The sequence below is a fragment of the Jaculus jaculus genome, chromosome 1, assembly GCF_020740685.1.
Source record: "Jaculus jaculus isolate mJacJac1 chromosome 1, mJacJac1.mat.Y.cur, whole genome shotgun sequence".
In the NCBI taxonomy this organism is placed as follows: Eukaryota; Metazoa; Chordata; class Mammalia; order Rodentia; family Dipodidae; genus Jaculus; species Jaculus jaculus.
In genome coordinates, this window is record NC_059102.1 from 139,028,817 (window position 1) to 139,048,096 (window position 19,280).

Here is a 19,280-nt window from a genome sequence, read left to right on the forward strand (position 1 = left end):
GAGGTCTGATCCTAGGGCTAGTCTTGGGAAGAAACACACAGTTGTTCATATGTCACCTTTGAAGTTAGATGATGTCCATTTTGTTTTGAAACTGTCACTCCCTCTAGCCTCATCATAATGGGTTCCACATTGACTGCTAAATCAAAAATGTTAGGTTAATGAGTCTTTTGGGGCAGAGGGAAAATGTAGGTTGTGATCCCAAACTTTAGTTCCAGGGTGAAAGCAGAAAGAATCTTTGCTATCCAACTCTTCTACTGAGGGTTGTGCTCTGCCACGTTAGAAGAACAGATTACTAAATCTAAAAAGGCAATTAACATATTGATAGATGTCTTTCACATATGGGCTTTGGGACTTCTACACTGTCTGGATGAAAATATCTGAGGCTTAGTTAACAGCATTCATCCAAGCCATGGTGTGAACTCCAATCAGTCTCACTCAAACCTGTTCTCTTGGTCTCTTTCTTGACCTTGGTTCCTGACACAGTCACTGATGATAACAACGCCCACTGTGGCAAAGCTTCCCACACTCGAGTCTCACTTTTCTCACTTAGTAAAACTAGGTCTTCTGAGGAAATATTTTCTAGCCCTTCCTTTTAGAGGAAGAAAAGTTTCTAGACTCAGGCTGTAAAGTTTTGGAATGTATTCCCTAGGAGCTGGGAGCGTGAGGTGGGCTCCATCCTGCCTGAGATGTCTTGTGTCTCTGTGAGTTTCCATCCTGCTACTCTAAAGGTGGTTCTGTTAAAGGCACAACTAAGGTACTTCTTCCAACCAAACCCACATTTAATGTCCTGGAGTAAGAGAGAGCCTTTGTCACACCATCCAGGTGGCACACTCCTTTAATCCCAACACTTGGGAGGCAGAGGTAGGAGGAGCACTGTGAGTTCAAGGCCAGATTGAGACTACACAGTGAATTACAGGTTATCCAGGGCTGGAGTAAAACCCTACCTACAAAAGAAAAAAAAAACAAAAACAAAAAACAAACAAACAACAACAACAAAAAAAAAAGGAACAATAAAAGAAATCTAACAACCATATCATTTGGTAGCTTTCGGGTTCCATTCCATAAATTGTCATACAAGTTGACTCATAATGATATGACATGGTTCTCATTCACCCTAAATTTCTCCAGATTGAGAATGACCATTTTTGCGAGGGGCATAACAATGAGCACAGCATCAGATTTTGGGTTTAAATCCATCTGTGCCACGCTGTGCAAGCAAAAACTCTATAAGGCTACACTTTCATATTCTTAGCTACCTACCCCATGCCTTGACTTTCTGCTTTGTAAAGGTGGTAGGGGATGTCTTGAGAATCAGAGTCTATTAATGTACTTGTATGTAACAGATGCTCACTAAGTACCACCACCAGGATCAGAATGCTTAGAACCTGGTAGAAGACAATAAATCTGTAAGATGCACTTCTGTAGTACTGAGCCCAGAATTCTGGTTATTCCTTTGTCTTCGTTACTTCCTTGGTCAGCTTTACCTAGTACAGTTTGAAAATAACTTGTTCCAAACTCTCATTTTGGCCAAAGAAGAAGAAATGAGGCTCAAAGAAGCGAGGTTAACTGGGGCAATATTCACCATTCAATACTCTGTAAAGGTTTCTGAAAGTCTCTCTTCAAGCACTATTACTGTATACTTGAAATTCAATTCTTTTTCTAAGAAATGGTAAGTAGCATCTTTAATTTTCAACCTGTCTCTGCATTAGGCTCTAACAACCAAGAGTATCAAATACCTCCCAACCTGTGGATGAGGCTTCACAACTTAGAAGATACAGGGCCAGATAGCAAATATTTTGGGTTCTCTGGGTCACAGGATTTTTGCTGCAACCACTCAACTCTGATGTAGCATGAAAGTAGTCACGGGCCAGATGTGTATGGCTGATGATGCTCCTGTGTCATTATTAACAATTATAGGCATTAGATTGGTTCTGGTCTGTGAACCAAATCTGTTGATCCCTCCATGGATGATAAGTATCTACCTCTTTCTGTGTATTGTTGGGTAGTTCTGCAGTAACATAGTATACTGAAGTCAGAACTCGAGAACCTTTGTAAAGGTTCTGTGAATGTAAAATGCCCCCATGGGCTTCTGTGTTTGAACACCACTTGATCCCCAGCGGGTAGTGCAGAGCAAGAAGGTTCTGGAACCCTTAGGAGGTGGTGCCTTGCTGCAGGACTTGAAGTATCAGATCCTACCCTGCTTGCTTACTGTTTTTTCTCTCTCTCTGCATCTTGACTTAGGTTCAATGTGATGCTGGCTTCCCATTTCTGCCTGCCATAAGTTCCTCAAAACTGTAGGCTTAATTAAACACATTTCCTTCCATAAGCTGCTTCTGGTAGGATATTATCCTGCCAGCAATAAAAAAGTAAGTGTGACAGGTACCATGGATTACTTTCACCACATCCTACCTTCTCCTCAGAAGCCCTTAAGTTATATGTGATATTTACATGAGAAAAACAGATTTTTTTTTTTTTTGGCATAATTTGGGAAGAGACCTATCAAGCCTTATACAAGTTTTCAGCACGCGGATAAGAGCCTGAATTTCTTTCTTTATTTTAATTCAAGTTTATCTACTTTTACTATGGGCCACACTCAAATCAACCCAGAAGGAAAAAGTCTTCGGCAGTTTGAACAAAACCCAAGCAGGGCACTGCTTAGCAACTGCCATGCCTTTCCTCCCTCAGTCTTTCCATTTGCCAACCACAAATGTTTGCAGAACAATTCTAATCATGTTGCACAGCCCCTTCTTGGTATGGAGAAGACAGTAGGTGCTCAATAAATGTGTGTTGGCATGGAATACAAGATAAGTGATGCGTTTCATTACTCTCACAGAGCTCAGTCTACTAGGAGAAAGAATGTCTAAACACAGCCCAGTAATGCACTGCAGATGCAAAGATGCGATGACATGTCCTTCCCTCTTCTCCTAGAAAATTGCCATTCTGTGAGAAACCTTCCCAGCGAGGTTTTCATCTGCTCCATGGCTGCCCCTTCGCTTTTCAGATAGAGCACCTCTGTCTTTTGTACTTGCAAATGAATTGTGATTAGTTTTCACCTCCAGCCCTGGGGATTAGCCAGGGGACCTTTGATCTTCAGGTATCGATTTGCATCTTAAAGGAAGTATGATCTCATCTGGGCTAGCTCAAAATTCCATCCCTGCCCCCGTCCCCTGTCTGTTTACCAGCCCCAGGGGCTGGCCAGGGCCTCCCAAGTGGGGCTGAAACAACAAGATTGGCCAGAGTCCTTGAGAAGGCAGAGAAAAACACATTTCCCATCTGACTTGGTAGTAAAGGTGGGAAAAGGACATTTGCTTTCTAAACACAGGCCTGCCTGCTATTTCTTCTCTAGCAGATCAGAGAATCGAGGGTGTTAAGTCGAGTCAGCAGCAAGAACCTGGCGCTTCCAATTCCTGGTTGGAGGTTGTACAGCAGAATGGACAGAGTGCAAACTTGAGAATCAGACCAAAAAGGTTCAAGTCATGCTTCTGTCTTCAGTGACATCTTACCAGTATGATTCCGGACATGACTTCATAATGCCCCTAGCTTTTAATTTTTGCCACCTCTATAAATTAAAAAAAAAAAAAAAAAAAACACATATAGCAATACTAGACAGTGGAAGCAAAACAATAGTGCCTGTAAGGTAAAACATGGGGAAAAAAAGTCATTCGCTATGGTCACCATTCATAAACATAGTTTTTGAGGTCAAGGATGCTTGCCCTTTTGCTTTAGCTGGTGTTTCATTGCTGTATTTCTTGATGCCTACAACACTTGGTGCCTGGCACCAGTGAGAAACTCAATGGTCATGTAAAATAAAGGAATGAATCATCATTTAGTCATAACTGTCATTGTAATAAACAAACAACCAGCTAGGGCCAGAGACATGGCAAAGACTCACCAAGGCAGTTGAAGGAAACTTCTTGTTGGCAGAACAGGGAACAGCCATCCCCACTGATTTTATTCATGTCATCGCACTCCTCTCCTTGGCTTCTGAACAATGGAGAGAGAAGAGGTATTTACCAGGTCACTTTCAGAAATAAGGCTCAAGATGGAAGAGTCAATTCCTATAACAGGAACCTCCTGTGAGATATTATGGGAGTCCCTTCTCTATCTCACTCTAATACTTCACCAAAATGAGATTCATAAATTAGTGTAGATTTATAAAATATTATATTCACCCTTTGGTTCTTATAACAAAGCAGGAATCTACTTTAGAGCTATACTTTGAAATTTCAAGTCACTTAAAATTAACAAATCAGTTGGGAGTAGAGATGTATAAATGAACAAATGAATGAATCTATTTCCTATTATGTCTAGACAACACACATGCACACACATATACATATACATACATACATATACATACATACATACATACATATATATATTGAGAGAGAGATAAGAGAGAATTTAAAGGAAAAATTTTGAAGGTCTTACGATACAAATGCTATCCCTTCACCTGCCCTTGAAGTAATATACTCCATCTTCCCTCAGTATACTTCAAAGTAAACACTCCCCCCCACCCCACATTCTCAGGTTTAGTTATTCTTTCACTGGAAAAGTTTTATATCCTCATTGGGTGTGTCATTTCACGGTGTCAAAAACTCTGGGACCCATGGGAATATGCTGTCCAGAAATACAAATGGCCTATTTTGTTTATTTCTTAGAATTATTTCCATTACCTAAGGATGATTTTCACAGAGTTTGGGATAGACAAAAAAAAAAAAAAAAAAAAAAAAAAAAAAAAAAAACATTGACCTTTTTATTTTATTTTTCTTTTAATTAGGCTTTGGCAAGGTGAATGAAGAGTAAAACTTGGAGTCCTAGATGGATTACTGCTCTATGGAAAGTTTTCTTCCTTTAGAAATAGAAAACGTAAGTTTAGAACCTCATGTTCCAAAATAACAACACAATCTTGTGTAAGTCCCTTGGCTCCTTTATCTGATTATTTTATTTATGATGATTTAAGTTTAAATCTATTGAATGTACTTAAAATTCCATTCCTCAACCACAGACATCACATCTCAAGTACTCAATAACTACATGTGGTTAGTGTCTACTGTACACACGTCTGTCAGTGCACAGAAGCCCACCGCACAGTGTGTGGAGGCCGAGCCTCATATGCCAAATGTAGATAGCTGGACTACTTCTGAGAGTGCAGTGCAAAAAATGGAATGCAACTCAAAGTGCCTGGTACAGTGTGCAGCACCTACTAGATGCTAAAAGAAACACAGATCCCATTCCCACTTTGCTTTGGGAGGTCTCTACAGAGTGACAGCTGTCCCTTCCTCTCTAGAGACCAGCTGGGACCTGTCACAGCATGGAACAGACCTCAGACTTTTCCTTTTATGGGGGCAATTAACACCAGGCACTGTTTGTTGTTTTTAGGAGGTGTCAGAGTAGCAGGATAGTGCCTAGCAATCCATCCTTAGGATGACCTGGGACATTGCATTGATCTCCAAAGAGCCACCCAAGTTCTTTCCCATCTGTAAAACCATGAGTAAAGGAATTTATATTCCTTGTTGATCTCAACAGTCTCCAGGAGAGAACCTTCCTGCTTTTTAGCTCTTCCATGGGTTATGTAGGGAGAGACTTTTTTTTTTTTTTTTTTTAAATCTGGGCTGGTTCCCTAAGCCACAAAGAATATTTCCAGCTTGCCTTCCATCATCACGCAAACAGTATGTTCTATTGGCTTAAGTAAAGCATTAGGGTCACCACAAATATCTTCTAGGCATTACAGATCTATCATTAGATAGAGACATTCTGAGAAACCTCCCTTGACCTCTCAGGCTGAATTAGGTAAGCATCATTCTGTGTTCACAGACATCTTTTCCTTCTATCACGGAACCTGTCAAAGTGATTGTCTTTGCCTATGACCTAAGCCCTTATTCTAGGCTGTGAGATGCCAAAATGGCTCAAAGAATCATTTGCATCCTACCATCACAGTGCCTGGCACTGTGCCATTGATGTAGCAGACATCATGCAGCTACTCAGTACTTGATAGTTTTGTGTGATTCTCATGTCATACTGAAATGAAATAAATTCAGATGAGAATTTTGCCCTCAGTACAGGTATTGATGCCAGTACTTACTGGGTGTATGAGCTTGAGAAAACACTTGAATCTTTTTTTTTTTTCCCAGTAGTGTTTTTTTGTTTTTCCTCCTATGAAACATAGTTCTAAATCAATGTCTATAGGACAGATAGGTTAAGTTACTGATAAAGACTTAAGATCTGGTTAAATTCTTTGTGTGAACTAGAAATCCCAAAGCACAACTATCAGTCATCAACAAATGATGACAAGCATTTTGCAAATATTCTGGGTCAACAGCTCAATCTGACCAGTAAACAGTGGGCACTGCCTCCCTGAAGTTGCTAGGCTCAGTACAGGGTTCTACCAAGTGTAGACATGTGAAAAGTTGCAAATTAATAGGGCAGTGTGGGAGAGCACTACGCTCTTTCCCCTTTGCATTGGAAACTACCTCCTTGTCTGGTTACTGCATTTCTATGTAGGTCTTAAATACATATAATACAGAATGGAATTTATCCTTGACAAGTCAGGGACTTTATGATTTATGTCTAAGACAAAAATTGTTGGCAATCAGCTGATTTACACCATAATTCAACACTTAACATACTTACAATATTGCTTCAATTTGACATATTGATAATTCTGTTATGAAATTATACATGCATGCAGAAGATTCAGGACATAAACGTGAATCCTAAAGAGATACTCCTTCAGGAAGTCAGTTGGAATTGTGCAATTAATTACCAGCATTTTTTCTTTCTCTCTTTCTATTTAAATCATTCACTTATACATGGCAAAAATAAAGAAAACTTTCACAGATGTTAGAGAAAAATTTAGATATTTCTTTTGACAGAATATACATTAATATTAATTTCATGTTCATGAAAAAATTAGCCTCAGTCTTGTAAATTGGAGGAAAACATAACTCTTACCTAGGTCTTTATATTAGAGAGATAAGAGTCTTCTTGAGTGTCACCTTCGTTTTGCACTGTGAGCATGTAGCATATAGTGGACTTTGAATATTTTATTCAGACAATGTGTGAACTTAATTCAGTAAAATAAAATAGAATTGTTTAAATGTATGAAGGTGACTTTAACATTCCTTCATTCCTTTCTTTTTTTTTTTCCTTTCTTTTTTTGATTTAGACAGAGTCCTGGGCATCCTAGACCAATTTCAGATTACTATGTAGCTGAGGATACTCTTGAACTTCTGATCTGCCTGCCTACCTGTCTACCTCTTGAGTGCTAGAATTACATGCATGTACCTCTATACCCAGTTTATATGGTGCTGGAAAGATTGAACCCAGGGTTTCCTCCATGCTAGTCAAGCACTCTACCAGATAAGCTGTAATTCCACGCTAAAAACGTCATGTTTATTTCAAAACATAAATGATGACCTTTCCATGAACAGCTGATGTACTTCAGTGGATAGCAGGAAGTGGAATTGTCTAGGTATTACTATCTTCTTGTGCAATAAATAGAAAAGATGTAACTTGCTCATCTCCATCAGATTATATTAACAAAATTCATTATTTCTTTCAATGTCAAGCCAGGACACTGCTGGGCCTAGCTGTGCTTTTGTTGATAGATTTTTATGTTTAAACCACCTTTATTTTCAGAATGGTAACATCATGTACTAGTCCTAGCTAGCCTGTTCATCTTGTATAAGGTTCCAGTTTGCACCGTGATCCACACAATCATTGGTGGTGAAATAATTTATTCTTCCCCTCTAGCATCTGTCAGTGACAAGCAGAAATCAGCAGTCATATTTGGCTTTTCTTTCATATCTGTATGACACCTATGAGCTAATTTATACCCTCATATCAGTGGTTCCATCTAACTGTGAAGCAAATACTATCTACACTGGCCCTCCCCAAACAGAAATGGTAATTGCAATTCCATGTTCCATAGGTACTAGGTAACACCCAGTGGTGACATTTAATAAAGAAATTTTGCCAATAGCTTGTTTTGCCATATCCAAACACAACACTTTCATTAAATTTGCCAATCCTTTAAAAAGTCTTAAGGATTGTGTGACTAACAAATTAATACGTTAGTAATAAGAAACATGACTTTTAGTAATAAGAAAGTTAATTTTGAGTGCTGGAGAGATGACTTAGCCATTAAGGTGCTCATCTGCAAAACCTGAGGACCCAGGTTCAATTCCCTGGGACCCATGTAATCCAGATGTAGACAGTGGCACATGGGCCTGTAGTTTGTTTCCAGTGGCTAGAGGCATTGGCATGCCCATTCTTTCTCCCTCTCTCTCTGTCCCTCTTTCTATAATAAATACAAATGAAAATAAAAGTTAAATAGAAAGTTTTGAAATGATTGTCAGACACTTCCTCATCTATATGGGAGGGGAAACCTCTCAATTTTGTGTCAGAAAAGATTTTTATGCTTATTCTGGAAAAAAAATGAACTCAGTAGTTTATTAAAACTCATGATGTTACCTTCCTCCTATTTTGCAACTGAGTAAAATCCTTTCCTGAGAACAAGAGAATGTATGAATTGATAATCCCACAAAATCCTGTTCTTTGTTCTCCACCCTTATACTATCTTATCATTTCTATTTGCTCTGGAGTCTTTGCTTGCTCCCATATTCACTTGCTCCAGTATACTCATTCTAAGATTCAGTGTTTACTTGAGAATACAGTATTTATGGTTTCACCAATATAGTTAGTTAGAACACTTTATTATATTTGTGAGTGTTTGCCATATTTTCTGAATTGTTAATACGAAGTTTGAACAAATGTAAATAGTAATTAGCAAAAGACATAAAAGTATTTTAACCCAGATGAACTGTGCCTTGATAACTGAATGTGTGAGTTAAAAGAAACTACTAGAGTCCTTATAACACATGAAACGATGAGGAACAGGCGCAAAATGGTAGCAAATGCATAACAATATCTCTGGCTGAATCACAGATTATATTATATACTTGAGCAATACATGTGTTCAAAAAAAATAAATTTATTCTTCCAAGGCCAGCATATGGCTTGAAGGACACTTGATAGTTTTCTGCGGTTCACTATTGTCTCATGGCTCACGCCTTCAAGTACCCCGATCCCTTGATCATCTCATGGTCTAATTAGCATTCTACCTATTCTCCTCTTTCCTTGGTTTGGCCTACTTACTTCTGAATAATGCCATCTCCACAGTACCCACTTCCATGGGTATATATGGCAGCGGGGGATGGCTCACTCTCTTCAGTTCCTGAAATGGTGATAACCTGGTACTGGTACACACTGCCATGTTTCACATCCCTGGGAAAAGAAAAGAAGACAACTAGTTAAACAAATACAATGCTTGTGGCAGATAGGCAGTCAGTGTGGCTCAATTTTTTAAATCATATTCAACCTTTATTTACCCAATACTTTTTATTATATTCTGTGATTATGTTACTCTGCCAAGCATGCTGCACAGCAGTAAACTATGCACCAGTTAAAAAAAGCATCATCTGGGCTGGAGAGATGGCTTAGTGGTTAAGCACTTGCCTGTGAAGCCTAAGGACCCCGGTTCGAGGTTCGGTTCCCCAGCTCCCACGTTAGCCAGATGCACAAGGGGGCGCACACGTCTGGAGTTCGTTTGCAGAGGCTGGAAGCCCTGGCACGCCCATCCTCTCTCTCTCCCTCTATCTGTCTTTCTCTCTGTGTCTGTCACTCTCAAATAAATAAATAAATAAATAAATAAATAAATTTTTTTAAAAAAAAGCATCATCTGACTGATGGCTATGTGTTGTACCAGGGGTTCTGGATCTTTAACTTTTCATGCAATTCTTGTGAGAAGGTATCAGAGAGCTTAGAACATACAATCAAAGTGCCCAGGAGAAAACAAACCAGAGGTAAAAATCAGGTTAAACAAAAGCACAGAAGTGGGAAAATACCATATGAGATTCTTTGAGCACTATCTGATTATTTTCTCTCATTTAAAGACCTGTGCAGAAATCCCATTGTACATGAGTAACCCCTTTCCTTATGCAACACTGTTAGTAATTCTCCTCTTCATCACATGTTTTTCCCTGTGTGTCTCATTCTCAACTTAACCCTGGCTGCTACTAATTGAATTTTGGCCCTGGACTAGGTATTTGCCATATATTTTCTTATCTGAGAATCAAAACAACACTTTATTGTTACTCATAGTCTGAATCTGAGGCATGGAGAACTTCAGCCAGTTCTTTTCAAAGCCCTGTATTCTGCCTTCTGCAGGCCTGCCTTGATAATCCCTTATCTTGTAAAGTAAGGTCTAGTCCTTGATTTCAAGTCCCCAGAGCTACCTGCTAGATTTTCAGAATGCCAATATTGTATCACTCCTATGACTTAAGACTTCCAGGGCTTGTTCTGACTTCCTTTATCCAGGAACTTAGCTATTCCAACTTTCTTTCAAGACAACTGCTTACTTATGTTAATTTCATAAGGCCAAATCCACACCCCTATTTACTTTTATATATTTTCCAAAATGATATGTTGATTTTTCTTAAAATATTCTTTTATTAATTAGTTTATTTGAGAGTGAGAGCTGGGAGAGATAGGGAGGGAAGAGAAGAGAGAAAGGAGAAGAGAGAAAGAGAAAAAGAGAATGGGTCTGCCAAGGCTCCTGGAAATGAACTCCAGATGTATGTCCCATTTTGTGTGTCTGCTTTATATGGGTACTGGGGAATCAGACTTTGTAAGCAGGTGCTTTTTAACTATGAAGGCAGCTCTCCAGCCTAGGGATATGCTATTTTTCTGCTCATCTCTTTGTGTACCAATCACTCATTTGTTAATAATAATAATAATAAATCCCATGGGAAAACACACACACACACACACACACACACACACACACACACACACACACACATGGATAATGAAGAGAATACCTATCAGATTCCAGACTGGAAGGATGTAGATTTCATAAGCAAAAGGAAGATGTGGAAAATCTCAAGTTCTCCTGTCTATCTGTTATTTCAGCTGCTGTTTGGTCTGGAGCTGATTGGACAAGATGAAGACAATAACAGGTACATGGCCAATGGACAGAGAAGGTGTCCTGATACTCCATGCAATAATGAGTTGGGAGTTTATGAGCAATGGAGGATTCTGGTGAGTAACATAACCTTGCTGAAAATGTTAGACATATTATCCAAAAAAGGAGTGTATTTTAGCAGTACTCAAGCAGCTCCTAATATTGGGGGTGGGGTCAAAGAGAAGTCCCTGGGGATTCTGTTGATGGAAATCCAGTGCTGATGAAAAATACATAAAAATATGAGATATTATACAAAGAAATGGTGGCTGCATTGTAAGCCTCTAGAATGCGATCATACCAATACCCAGCTCATTGGCTATTTTACCTACCCCATGAGCAATCAATGATTCTTCTAGAATTAGAATAGGGTTAGACGAAAGTGGTATTTTCACATAATGAATGAAGGCAAAACTAAGTATTAAATAATATGACATAAGTCTATGAAACATCCACTTAGTTCTAAAATATGGAAACACTAAAATAATGTGGCCACATTTTTATAAGAAATTTGCTTTAGGCTATATTCTTGGCCACTGAGGGAATATTTTCTTTATCTGAGAAGATGGGATGCTTCTATAGAAAAATATGCCAGGATGAAGAGTACTTCTCTGCTTGTTTTTATCGGTGTGTGCACACATGTGTGTGACAAATGATTTGTGATTAAAATATTTGTGTAAGGCAGTGAGCTACCTTTTGGATGCTATCTTTCTAGCCTTCCTTTGCCTTTCCTCTTTACCTCTTTGTGTACTGCTCCTCCTCCACTTCAGTTAATACCAACTTGCAGATAAGCAAACATGTGTTTTTATGTCCTGGCTTCATATCTTTTTTCCAGGCAGTCATGAGTAAACGTTTTCTCTCTTTGAGTCTGTTTTGAGTCAATTCTAAACCAGACCTCAAAGCATGTATTAGTAGCTTGAAAATGATAATGATATAAGGCATATATGTTTGCAACTAAGATAAATAATTAATCAATGTTAACTCATTTTACCAATGATTAATTATCAACATTCTCAGTCACTTGAGTTATGCTATGACCTTATTAATAGAATAGATGGAGTGATAGGTAACTACAGGTAACCATGTAAGGTAAACTCATGAATGTGAGGCCATCATATTTAGCTTGTTGTAAAGTCCATTTTCTACCACATCATTTAGCTAGGAAATCCTCAGTGCCAGACAGCTCATGCTCTTTATGGTGATCTATTCCAACTTTTGAAAAAAACTCTGTATCTTGGGTCTCTTTTTATCCTGGGATGAATCTTTCTCCTAATAACATCTACCCAATGACCTTCCTAGTAGAAACAAATATAATACATCATATTGTTAGAAAAACTTTATCAACTCTGCTTCTTCCAATTGTGTGTTTTCCTGCTGAAGCCTGGCTGGAGCAATCAGAGACAGGAGCTGATAGGAAAATAAAAGCTTAAGTCACACTTTCAGTAAAAATGTGGGTGGAAGGCAGGTATAACTGTTACTAAAATAATTGTATTTACCACTGAAAATTCCCTGTGATAAATTACATTTCCTCCAACGTAAAATCAGAAAGACAAGCTAGTGGCCCCTGAGGACTTGTGAATGTAAGAACCCACTCATGACTGGTCTAAAAGTCAAGCTTCTTTCTTTAGCTGACCCTAAACTAATCTGGAAAACTTTAAATTACCACTTGAACTCCTTCTCCTCCTGAATTTTCTTTATTTTTAATGGACTAAATTTACCAGACCCCAAAACTTCCACATTATGTTTCCTTCAATCTAGAAGCAACTGGCACATCGGTCTTGATCACTGATGCCGCCTCCAACTTACTTCCTGTTGTGAGCTTCTCCCTTTCCCAGTCTTGCTAACCCTAGCAGCATGTTCTTAGATTCAAAGTCATTTTACAGCTCAAAACTTGGTCAGCCAATGTACCTTAAGAGTTTTCTACTAGGCTGAACCTTCCCATTTATTATTTCTCTGGAACTAAACCTTTAGCATTTTATTTGAGATGTGAGTATTTTGGCCTTTTGAGATATCTTTCAAAGATTTTGCAATGGTGCATTAAGTTGTTTTTATTTTTTAAGATTCTAAACATCACTAGCATTTAACAATCAGTTCTCAAAAAATACTAAGGATTAATTTTGTGATTCTAGGTTATAACTTTAAATATGACAGAATCTTGGCAAGTGTTGGGGGTTACCTTGTGAATCCATTGGTATTTTGTTTTTAATATTTTCAACATTTACTCAGCACAACTTTATAAGTGTCTCCAATTTAAACTCTACCTTAAGTTTACATTTCTGATTATGATAAATAAAATGCTGGCATTTCTCATTGATAGGATTTTCTCAATATTCTTCTGTGGAAATGTCATATTGAAGCCAGGTAACGTGGCTCATGTTGCTAATCAGAATACTTGGTAACCTGAGGCAGGATAAGGTACCACCAGTTGAAAGCTAATCTGGACTAAATCCTAAATTCTATGTGAGCCTTGGGTATAAACTATGAACCAATCTCAAAATGGTTGAACCTGGAACAGATCATTATCATTGAACTTACCCAATCACAGAAAGATAATTGCCGCATAGTCTCACTCATCTACAGCACCTAACCTGAATCTATCCAAGATGCTGACATACCCAGAAAGCATCCTGAGCACTAGACAATAAGTGGGTGGGGATAGAGGGGAGGGCAAGGGAGGATGTTGGAGACAAAATGTAGACCCAAACAGCAATGGTGCCATAAAATTCTACATTCTAAAAGGCAAGCCAAATGGTTGAATCTTCACCTGGTCCTTAGAGGGAAAACCTGAGCCACAAGACACTGGAGAGGGTATGATGAAGACTGATCAAAAAATGTCATATTGATTGTAAGTGCATATTGATTTATAGTGTTACCATATGCTAAAATTCATTCCTTAAAAGGAGATCTATAAAGATTTCTCAGTGGTTATAGGCACTTATTACAAAGTCTGCTGGCCTGGGGTTCAATTCTCAAGCCACTTGTGTAAGTTGATTTTCAATGGTAAGAAGCCTTGGAATGCCTTACACACAAATGCATTCAAATAAAAAAAAAATAAAATGTACTAAAAATACAGAAGGTGGCTAAGAATTATTAAGTTTAAATATTTAACTCCATATTTTCAAATATATATATTTAAAGCTGAAGGAAAATTTTATTTATTTATTTATTTGACAGAGAAAGAGAGAGAGTGTGTGAGAAAGAATGACTCCAGCCACTGCAAATGAAGTCCAGACACATGCACCTCTTTGTGCATCTGGCTAACGTGGGTTCTGGGGAAACTAACCTGGATCCTCTGGCTTTGCAGGCAAATGCCTCAACCATTAAGCCATCCCACAGCCATGGTGGGAAGCCAACTGCTCTTGATTTGGCTAACTGATCTGCTCAGTGGAAGGGAACCCATAGCTAGAGCTGGGAATCAAGTCAGAAACACATCTAAAAATAAACCCACACTCCAATATCAAGCTCCCACCAATCGTGGGATACAACAGGGCCTACACCTATTAAATTCTCTCTAAAAAAACAAAGGTTATCCCATTTATCTGGCACTAACTTCATTCTCCGTTGTAGAATTTGCTTCTCTTTTTCAGATGGACACAGATTCTAAGGAAAGAATGAGCCCATCACACCTCAAAAGGGCCCCAGCTGAATCTAAGAGTATTTGGGGAAATGAGTAAGAATATTACTTCATTGGTGAACTAGCACAAGGGTTAAGGAGAAAGACACAGAGAACACTCAACTCCTACCAAACCAAATATCCAGAGACAGAGGCTCTCAAGACCTCATCACTGAAGTAGACCTAAAATGAACCCAACATGGCTCAAGGACATTTGCAAAAGAGGGAGGAGAAAGATTGTTAAAGGCACATGTTGGGTCATTATGCACAGAGACATTGCCTCTTACCTATAACTGATGGCTAACCCCACAATGCATGACCCATGTTCCCAAACAAGGAGGGTCTCAGCAGAGGGGGAAGTACAAGGAAGAGGCTAATGATGATACCAGCATAACTGTATATACTGTGTACATAACTAATAAAAAACCTGAAGGCATATATTTAATATCATGGTAGGTCCATTAAAACCTATGTGAAATCCATAATCAAATCACTCTGATTCAGCTTTTATGTCTTGGATATGGCATATGACTCTTTTTCTATACCTCTATGAAAGTGTAAAATGAAAATTATGAAGGAACTCTAAGATGAAAGGGTATAGAGTCTCACTAAATCTGTGGAAGAGCCTCAGTATGTCTCAGAGACCATTTAGCATTCCCCATCCATCCACTGTTTTCTTTGCATCCATTTATCATGGTCTTTCAAGATGATCTCTAGTATTAAACTGTGCTAATTTTTTTTCAAAACTCAACATTCTTAAATAAAACTGAAAATATGTTTTCAATTTGTTCCCATGTGTCCTATGTCAGGCAAATTTTTAATGATTTCTACATGTAATTTTAAACAGAAAAAATATCTCATGAACAATTATTAGTATCTCTGCTGAGGAAACTAGTACATATGGAACACAAGCTGCCTGTCTGCAGCTTTAGCCATAGGCAAATACCTGAATGAAGTCTATCAAACTCCAATGCAAGATAGTGTTTTCCAGGCATGGTTCTGACTGTTATGAACTTGAAAATACAGCAGACCAGACATAAAATAAAAGAACCCTAATTTTGATTCAAGAAGAGTTTATATACATGTTCTACTTGGAAAGGTCTAGACGTCAGGAGACACAATTTATCTTTTGAAATACAACTTGCTGACTCACTAATAATGAACAACAGTTTATTCTCTGAGAATCCATGTTTCAGGGAAAGATGTGATGTTCAGTTCTACAACCAATACTTCTCATTTAATGAGGAATGTAGTGTTACATCTTTCTAGTTTGAACCTTTACATAGGTTTAAATCTACCACCCAGACTATCTAAGCTAGAAGTCATGGTGATGAGACCACCTAGGATGTCTCTGATTCAAAAAGATCCCAAATATTCTAGTCAAGCCCAAGGCCAAGAGTCAGAGGTTAATGCCCAGGCACTTTGGCTACCAGCTTGAAGCCAAGAATAGAGAAGGAAGGAAACAATCACTTCCTGAGCCTGAAAAGATGTGCCAGAGACTTTAGAACAGCTCTTGCAGATGTTTTAATTAGAAAACACTTCACTTACATGGAGAGCAGAGAAACTACAACAAATGTCACAGACTTCCTCACAGCTTGGTCAAATGGTAACATGGGGCCATATTTTCTTCATATATGCTAATTGTGGTGAGAAAAAAACACAATATGTACTAATAAAATTTGAACTCATCTGTGAGCCCTTCTTGTTCCTTATTTTCCTTACAGGCACATTTTTATATCTATTGGCTTATATCTACTGGTTTGTACATTTAAAAATCCCTATTTTTTTTTTTTTTTTTTTGGTTTTTCGAGGTAGGGTCTTACTCTGGCTCAGGCTGACCTGGAATTCACTATATAGTCTCAGAGTGGCCTCGAACTCTCGGAGATCCTCCTACCTCTGCCTCACAAGTGCTGGGATTAAAGGCGTGCGCCACCACACCCGGCCCTAGATGTTTTAATAGCATACTTATAATTAAAAAGTTGGCTTTTTTTCTCTCAGTACTTATGGGAGATCATACATATAGCTACAAGTAGATCTAGGTTACTTAGTCTCACTGACATAAGTATGTTACTGTATGAACACATCACCCTTTAATTGCTTTCTATGTGCTTCATGGGAACATAGATTGGTTTGTTCATTAAATATTGTTTATTATTTTTAATGCTTTTTTCTCATTAACTCCAACAATATTGCTTTAAATGTTTGTATTTATCTTCTCACAGAGTTTTCTGGAAGAAATACAGAAAAATGTATATTTTGTGCTGCATTTTCATCTCTATTAGGTTTGCCAAATTATTCTCCCAAATGGTTATACCAATTAATAAGCCTACCTGCAGACTTCCCATCACTTCAGGTCTTTTCCAACACTTCATCCTGCCAAAGAATTATTTTTTTCTGCCAATTTGATAGTTAATAAATTATGTTCTATAATTTTTCTCATTGTGCCTTTGTTTCATCAATTACCAGTTTTAGTAACTTTTTACACATTTGTTGAGCTATTGCATTTCTAGCTCAGTGGGTGCCTATTTATCGTGATGCCTACTTCATATTGGATTTTTGTAGTAATATTTAGTGTGCTTAAATTTAGGGGATATTAATTACTTATACCTAACAACCTTGAAAACACCATCTCCAAGACTGAGTCTCCTATTTTTCACTGTGCATCTATTACTTATTTAATAGAAAATTTTGTTCCCTTCATGCAAGGTCATGCAATGCTATCTTCTATTTTCTTTTCGTAGGAAGACTTAAGATGTCAGTAATTGGGCTGGAGAGATGGCTTAGCGGTTAAGCACTTGCCTGTGAAGCCTAAGGACCCAGGTTCGAGGCTCGGTTCCCCAGGTCCCACGTTAGCCAGATGCACAAGGGGGTGCACGCGTCTGGAGTTTGTTTGCAGAGGCTGGAAGCCCTGGCGCGCCCATTCTCTCTCTCTCCCTCTATCTGTCTTTCTCTCTGTGTCTGTCGCTCTCAAATAAATAAATAAATAAAATTAAAAAAAAGTCAGTAATTTGCATTACAGATTTTTTTTAATGATATAAGAAAAGATTTCTACCTCTCTCAGAAGCAGATGATGTTTTCTCCAGTATTAATTCATCCTTTCAGGGTAATAGGTAACCCTTTTACTCCTAGATTATAGTGCTTTTTCGAATCTCTGTTTGTTTATGAGTTGTCTTGTTAAACTGGCCCCACATTTTCTGTCTTCGCATCAGTATCAGTCTATCTCAATCTCCATATTCATGTAAATATACTGGTTTATGTTAGGAGTTCATCCTATGCCTTGTTTTTCTCCTTCAAAAGATCTCTTTGGTTTGTCATGTGAGTTCTAAGGTTCATTTTTTTCTTTAGTATTGCCTAATGAAGCCTCAAGACACTTCAGCTTTATTGTCATTTGGGAATGACTGTGTAGCTGACATTTTATTTTATTTTACTTTTTGTTTTCTTCTTCTGAGGTAGGGTTTCACTTTAGCTCAGGCTGACCTGGAATTCACTATGTAGTCTCAGGGTGGCCTCAAATTCATGGAGATCCTCCTACCTCTGCGTCCCAAGTGTTGGCATACAGGCATGTGCCACCACACCCAGCTATTTTATTTTTTTAAATTAATTTTGTACTCAGTGAATACAGTCAAATTGGTGCTATTGTTAACCTCCTCCATGTTCTACCCCTTTTAAAAAATGTGTATTGGGATTTTGATTTCAATTTCATTAAATTCACTGATGCATTTGAAGAGAAAGGGCATCTTTCTGATATTGAATGCTTCCACAGTTTACTGTTTTATGTATTTAAGTATGCTTTTACGGTTTCAGTAATGTTTTAAAGCTTTCTTCATAAAAAATTGTAATTTGTTTGTTAGCAATATATTCTCAACCCCAGGTACTTTAAGATGTCAGTGCTACAATTAATTGTTGCTTCTGTCTGTCTGTATATATACATATATACAGCCTCTAATTCTTTGGGGGATTATAATACCAACTGAATCATATAAATTGATATGCATAGATGCTTTATGCATAGATTGTTGTATTTTAATAATTCTTCCATGTAGTCACCAGATACAGAATGACTACGTTGTTTATTTAATTTTTTTTATTCCACTCCTGGGAGTGAACTCAGGGTCTTGCACATGATAGGTAAGCATTCTATCACAAACCTACGTCCCTAGACTTAAGTCTTCCTTTATAATCCTATCTAGGATCAACAATGGAATTATGTATTCTTGATTTGATTATATTGTAAGAGAAATAATACCTTTTAAATTTTATCACCATGGAAATATTTAATTTTAGAAAATGCTTTTTGTTTTGATTTAATGGTGCTGGGGTAATGTTTCAGGGCCTCACACTTGCTAGAGCATTCTGCCATCAAGCTACAAACACACCCACAACTCAAAATAAAATTATACTAGAGTAACAAAAATTACCATTTCAAAAATCACTCAATATATACATTTTTAACTTACACTAGCAGAATGTCTAATATTAAAGTCAGAGGTAATTCATCTTTATTTGTGTTTCTGTAAGAATTACATTTTATAAAATAAACAAAAATGTCTATATGATTCTAATTAATACTTATTGGTATTTGTTTTCATTACCTAATATATGACAAAATTTAAATATATCCTGCATTTATATCTTATAATAAAA

At 37.7% G+C, this 19,280-nt stretch overlaps 1 protein-coding gene across 3 annotated transcripts in view; it reads right to left on the minus strand.

Moving 5' to 3' along the window:
• Positions 1–19,280, minus strand: part of Pappa (pappalysin 1) — a 250,351-nt gene that overhangs the window by 120,490 nt on the left and 110,581 nt on the right. For all 3 annotated transcript variants that reach the window (XM_004662682.2, XM_045150186.1, XR_006637197.1), the window contains exons 8-9: positions 9,160–9,288; positions 3,893–3,984 (exon numbers count right to left, since the gene is read on the minus strand). In XM_004662682.2, the coding sequence (XP_004662739.2) occupies positions 3,893–3,984; positions 9,160–9,288 (221 nt within the window). The remainder of the gene's footprint in view (positions 1–3,892; positions 3,985–9,159; positions 9,289–19,280) is intronic.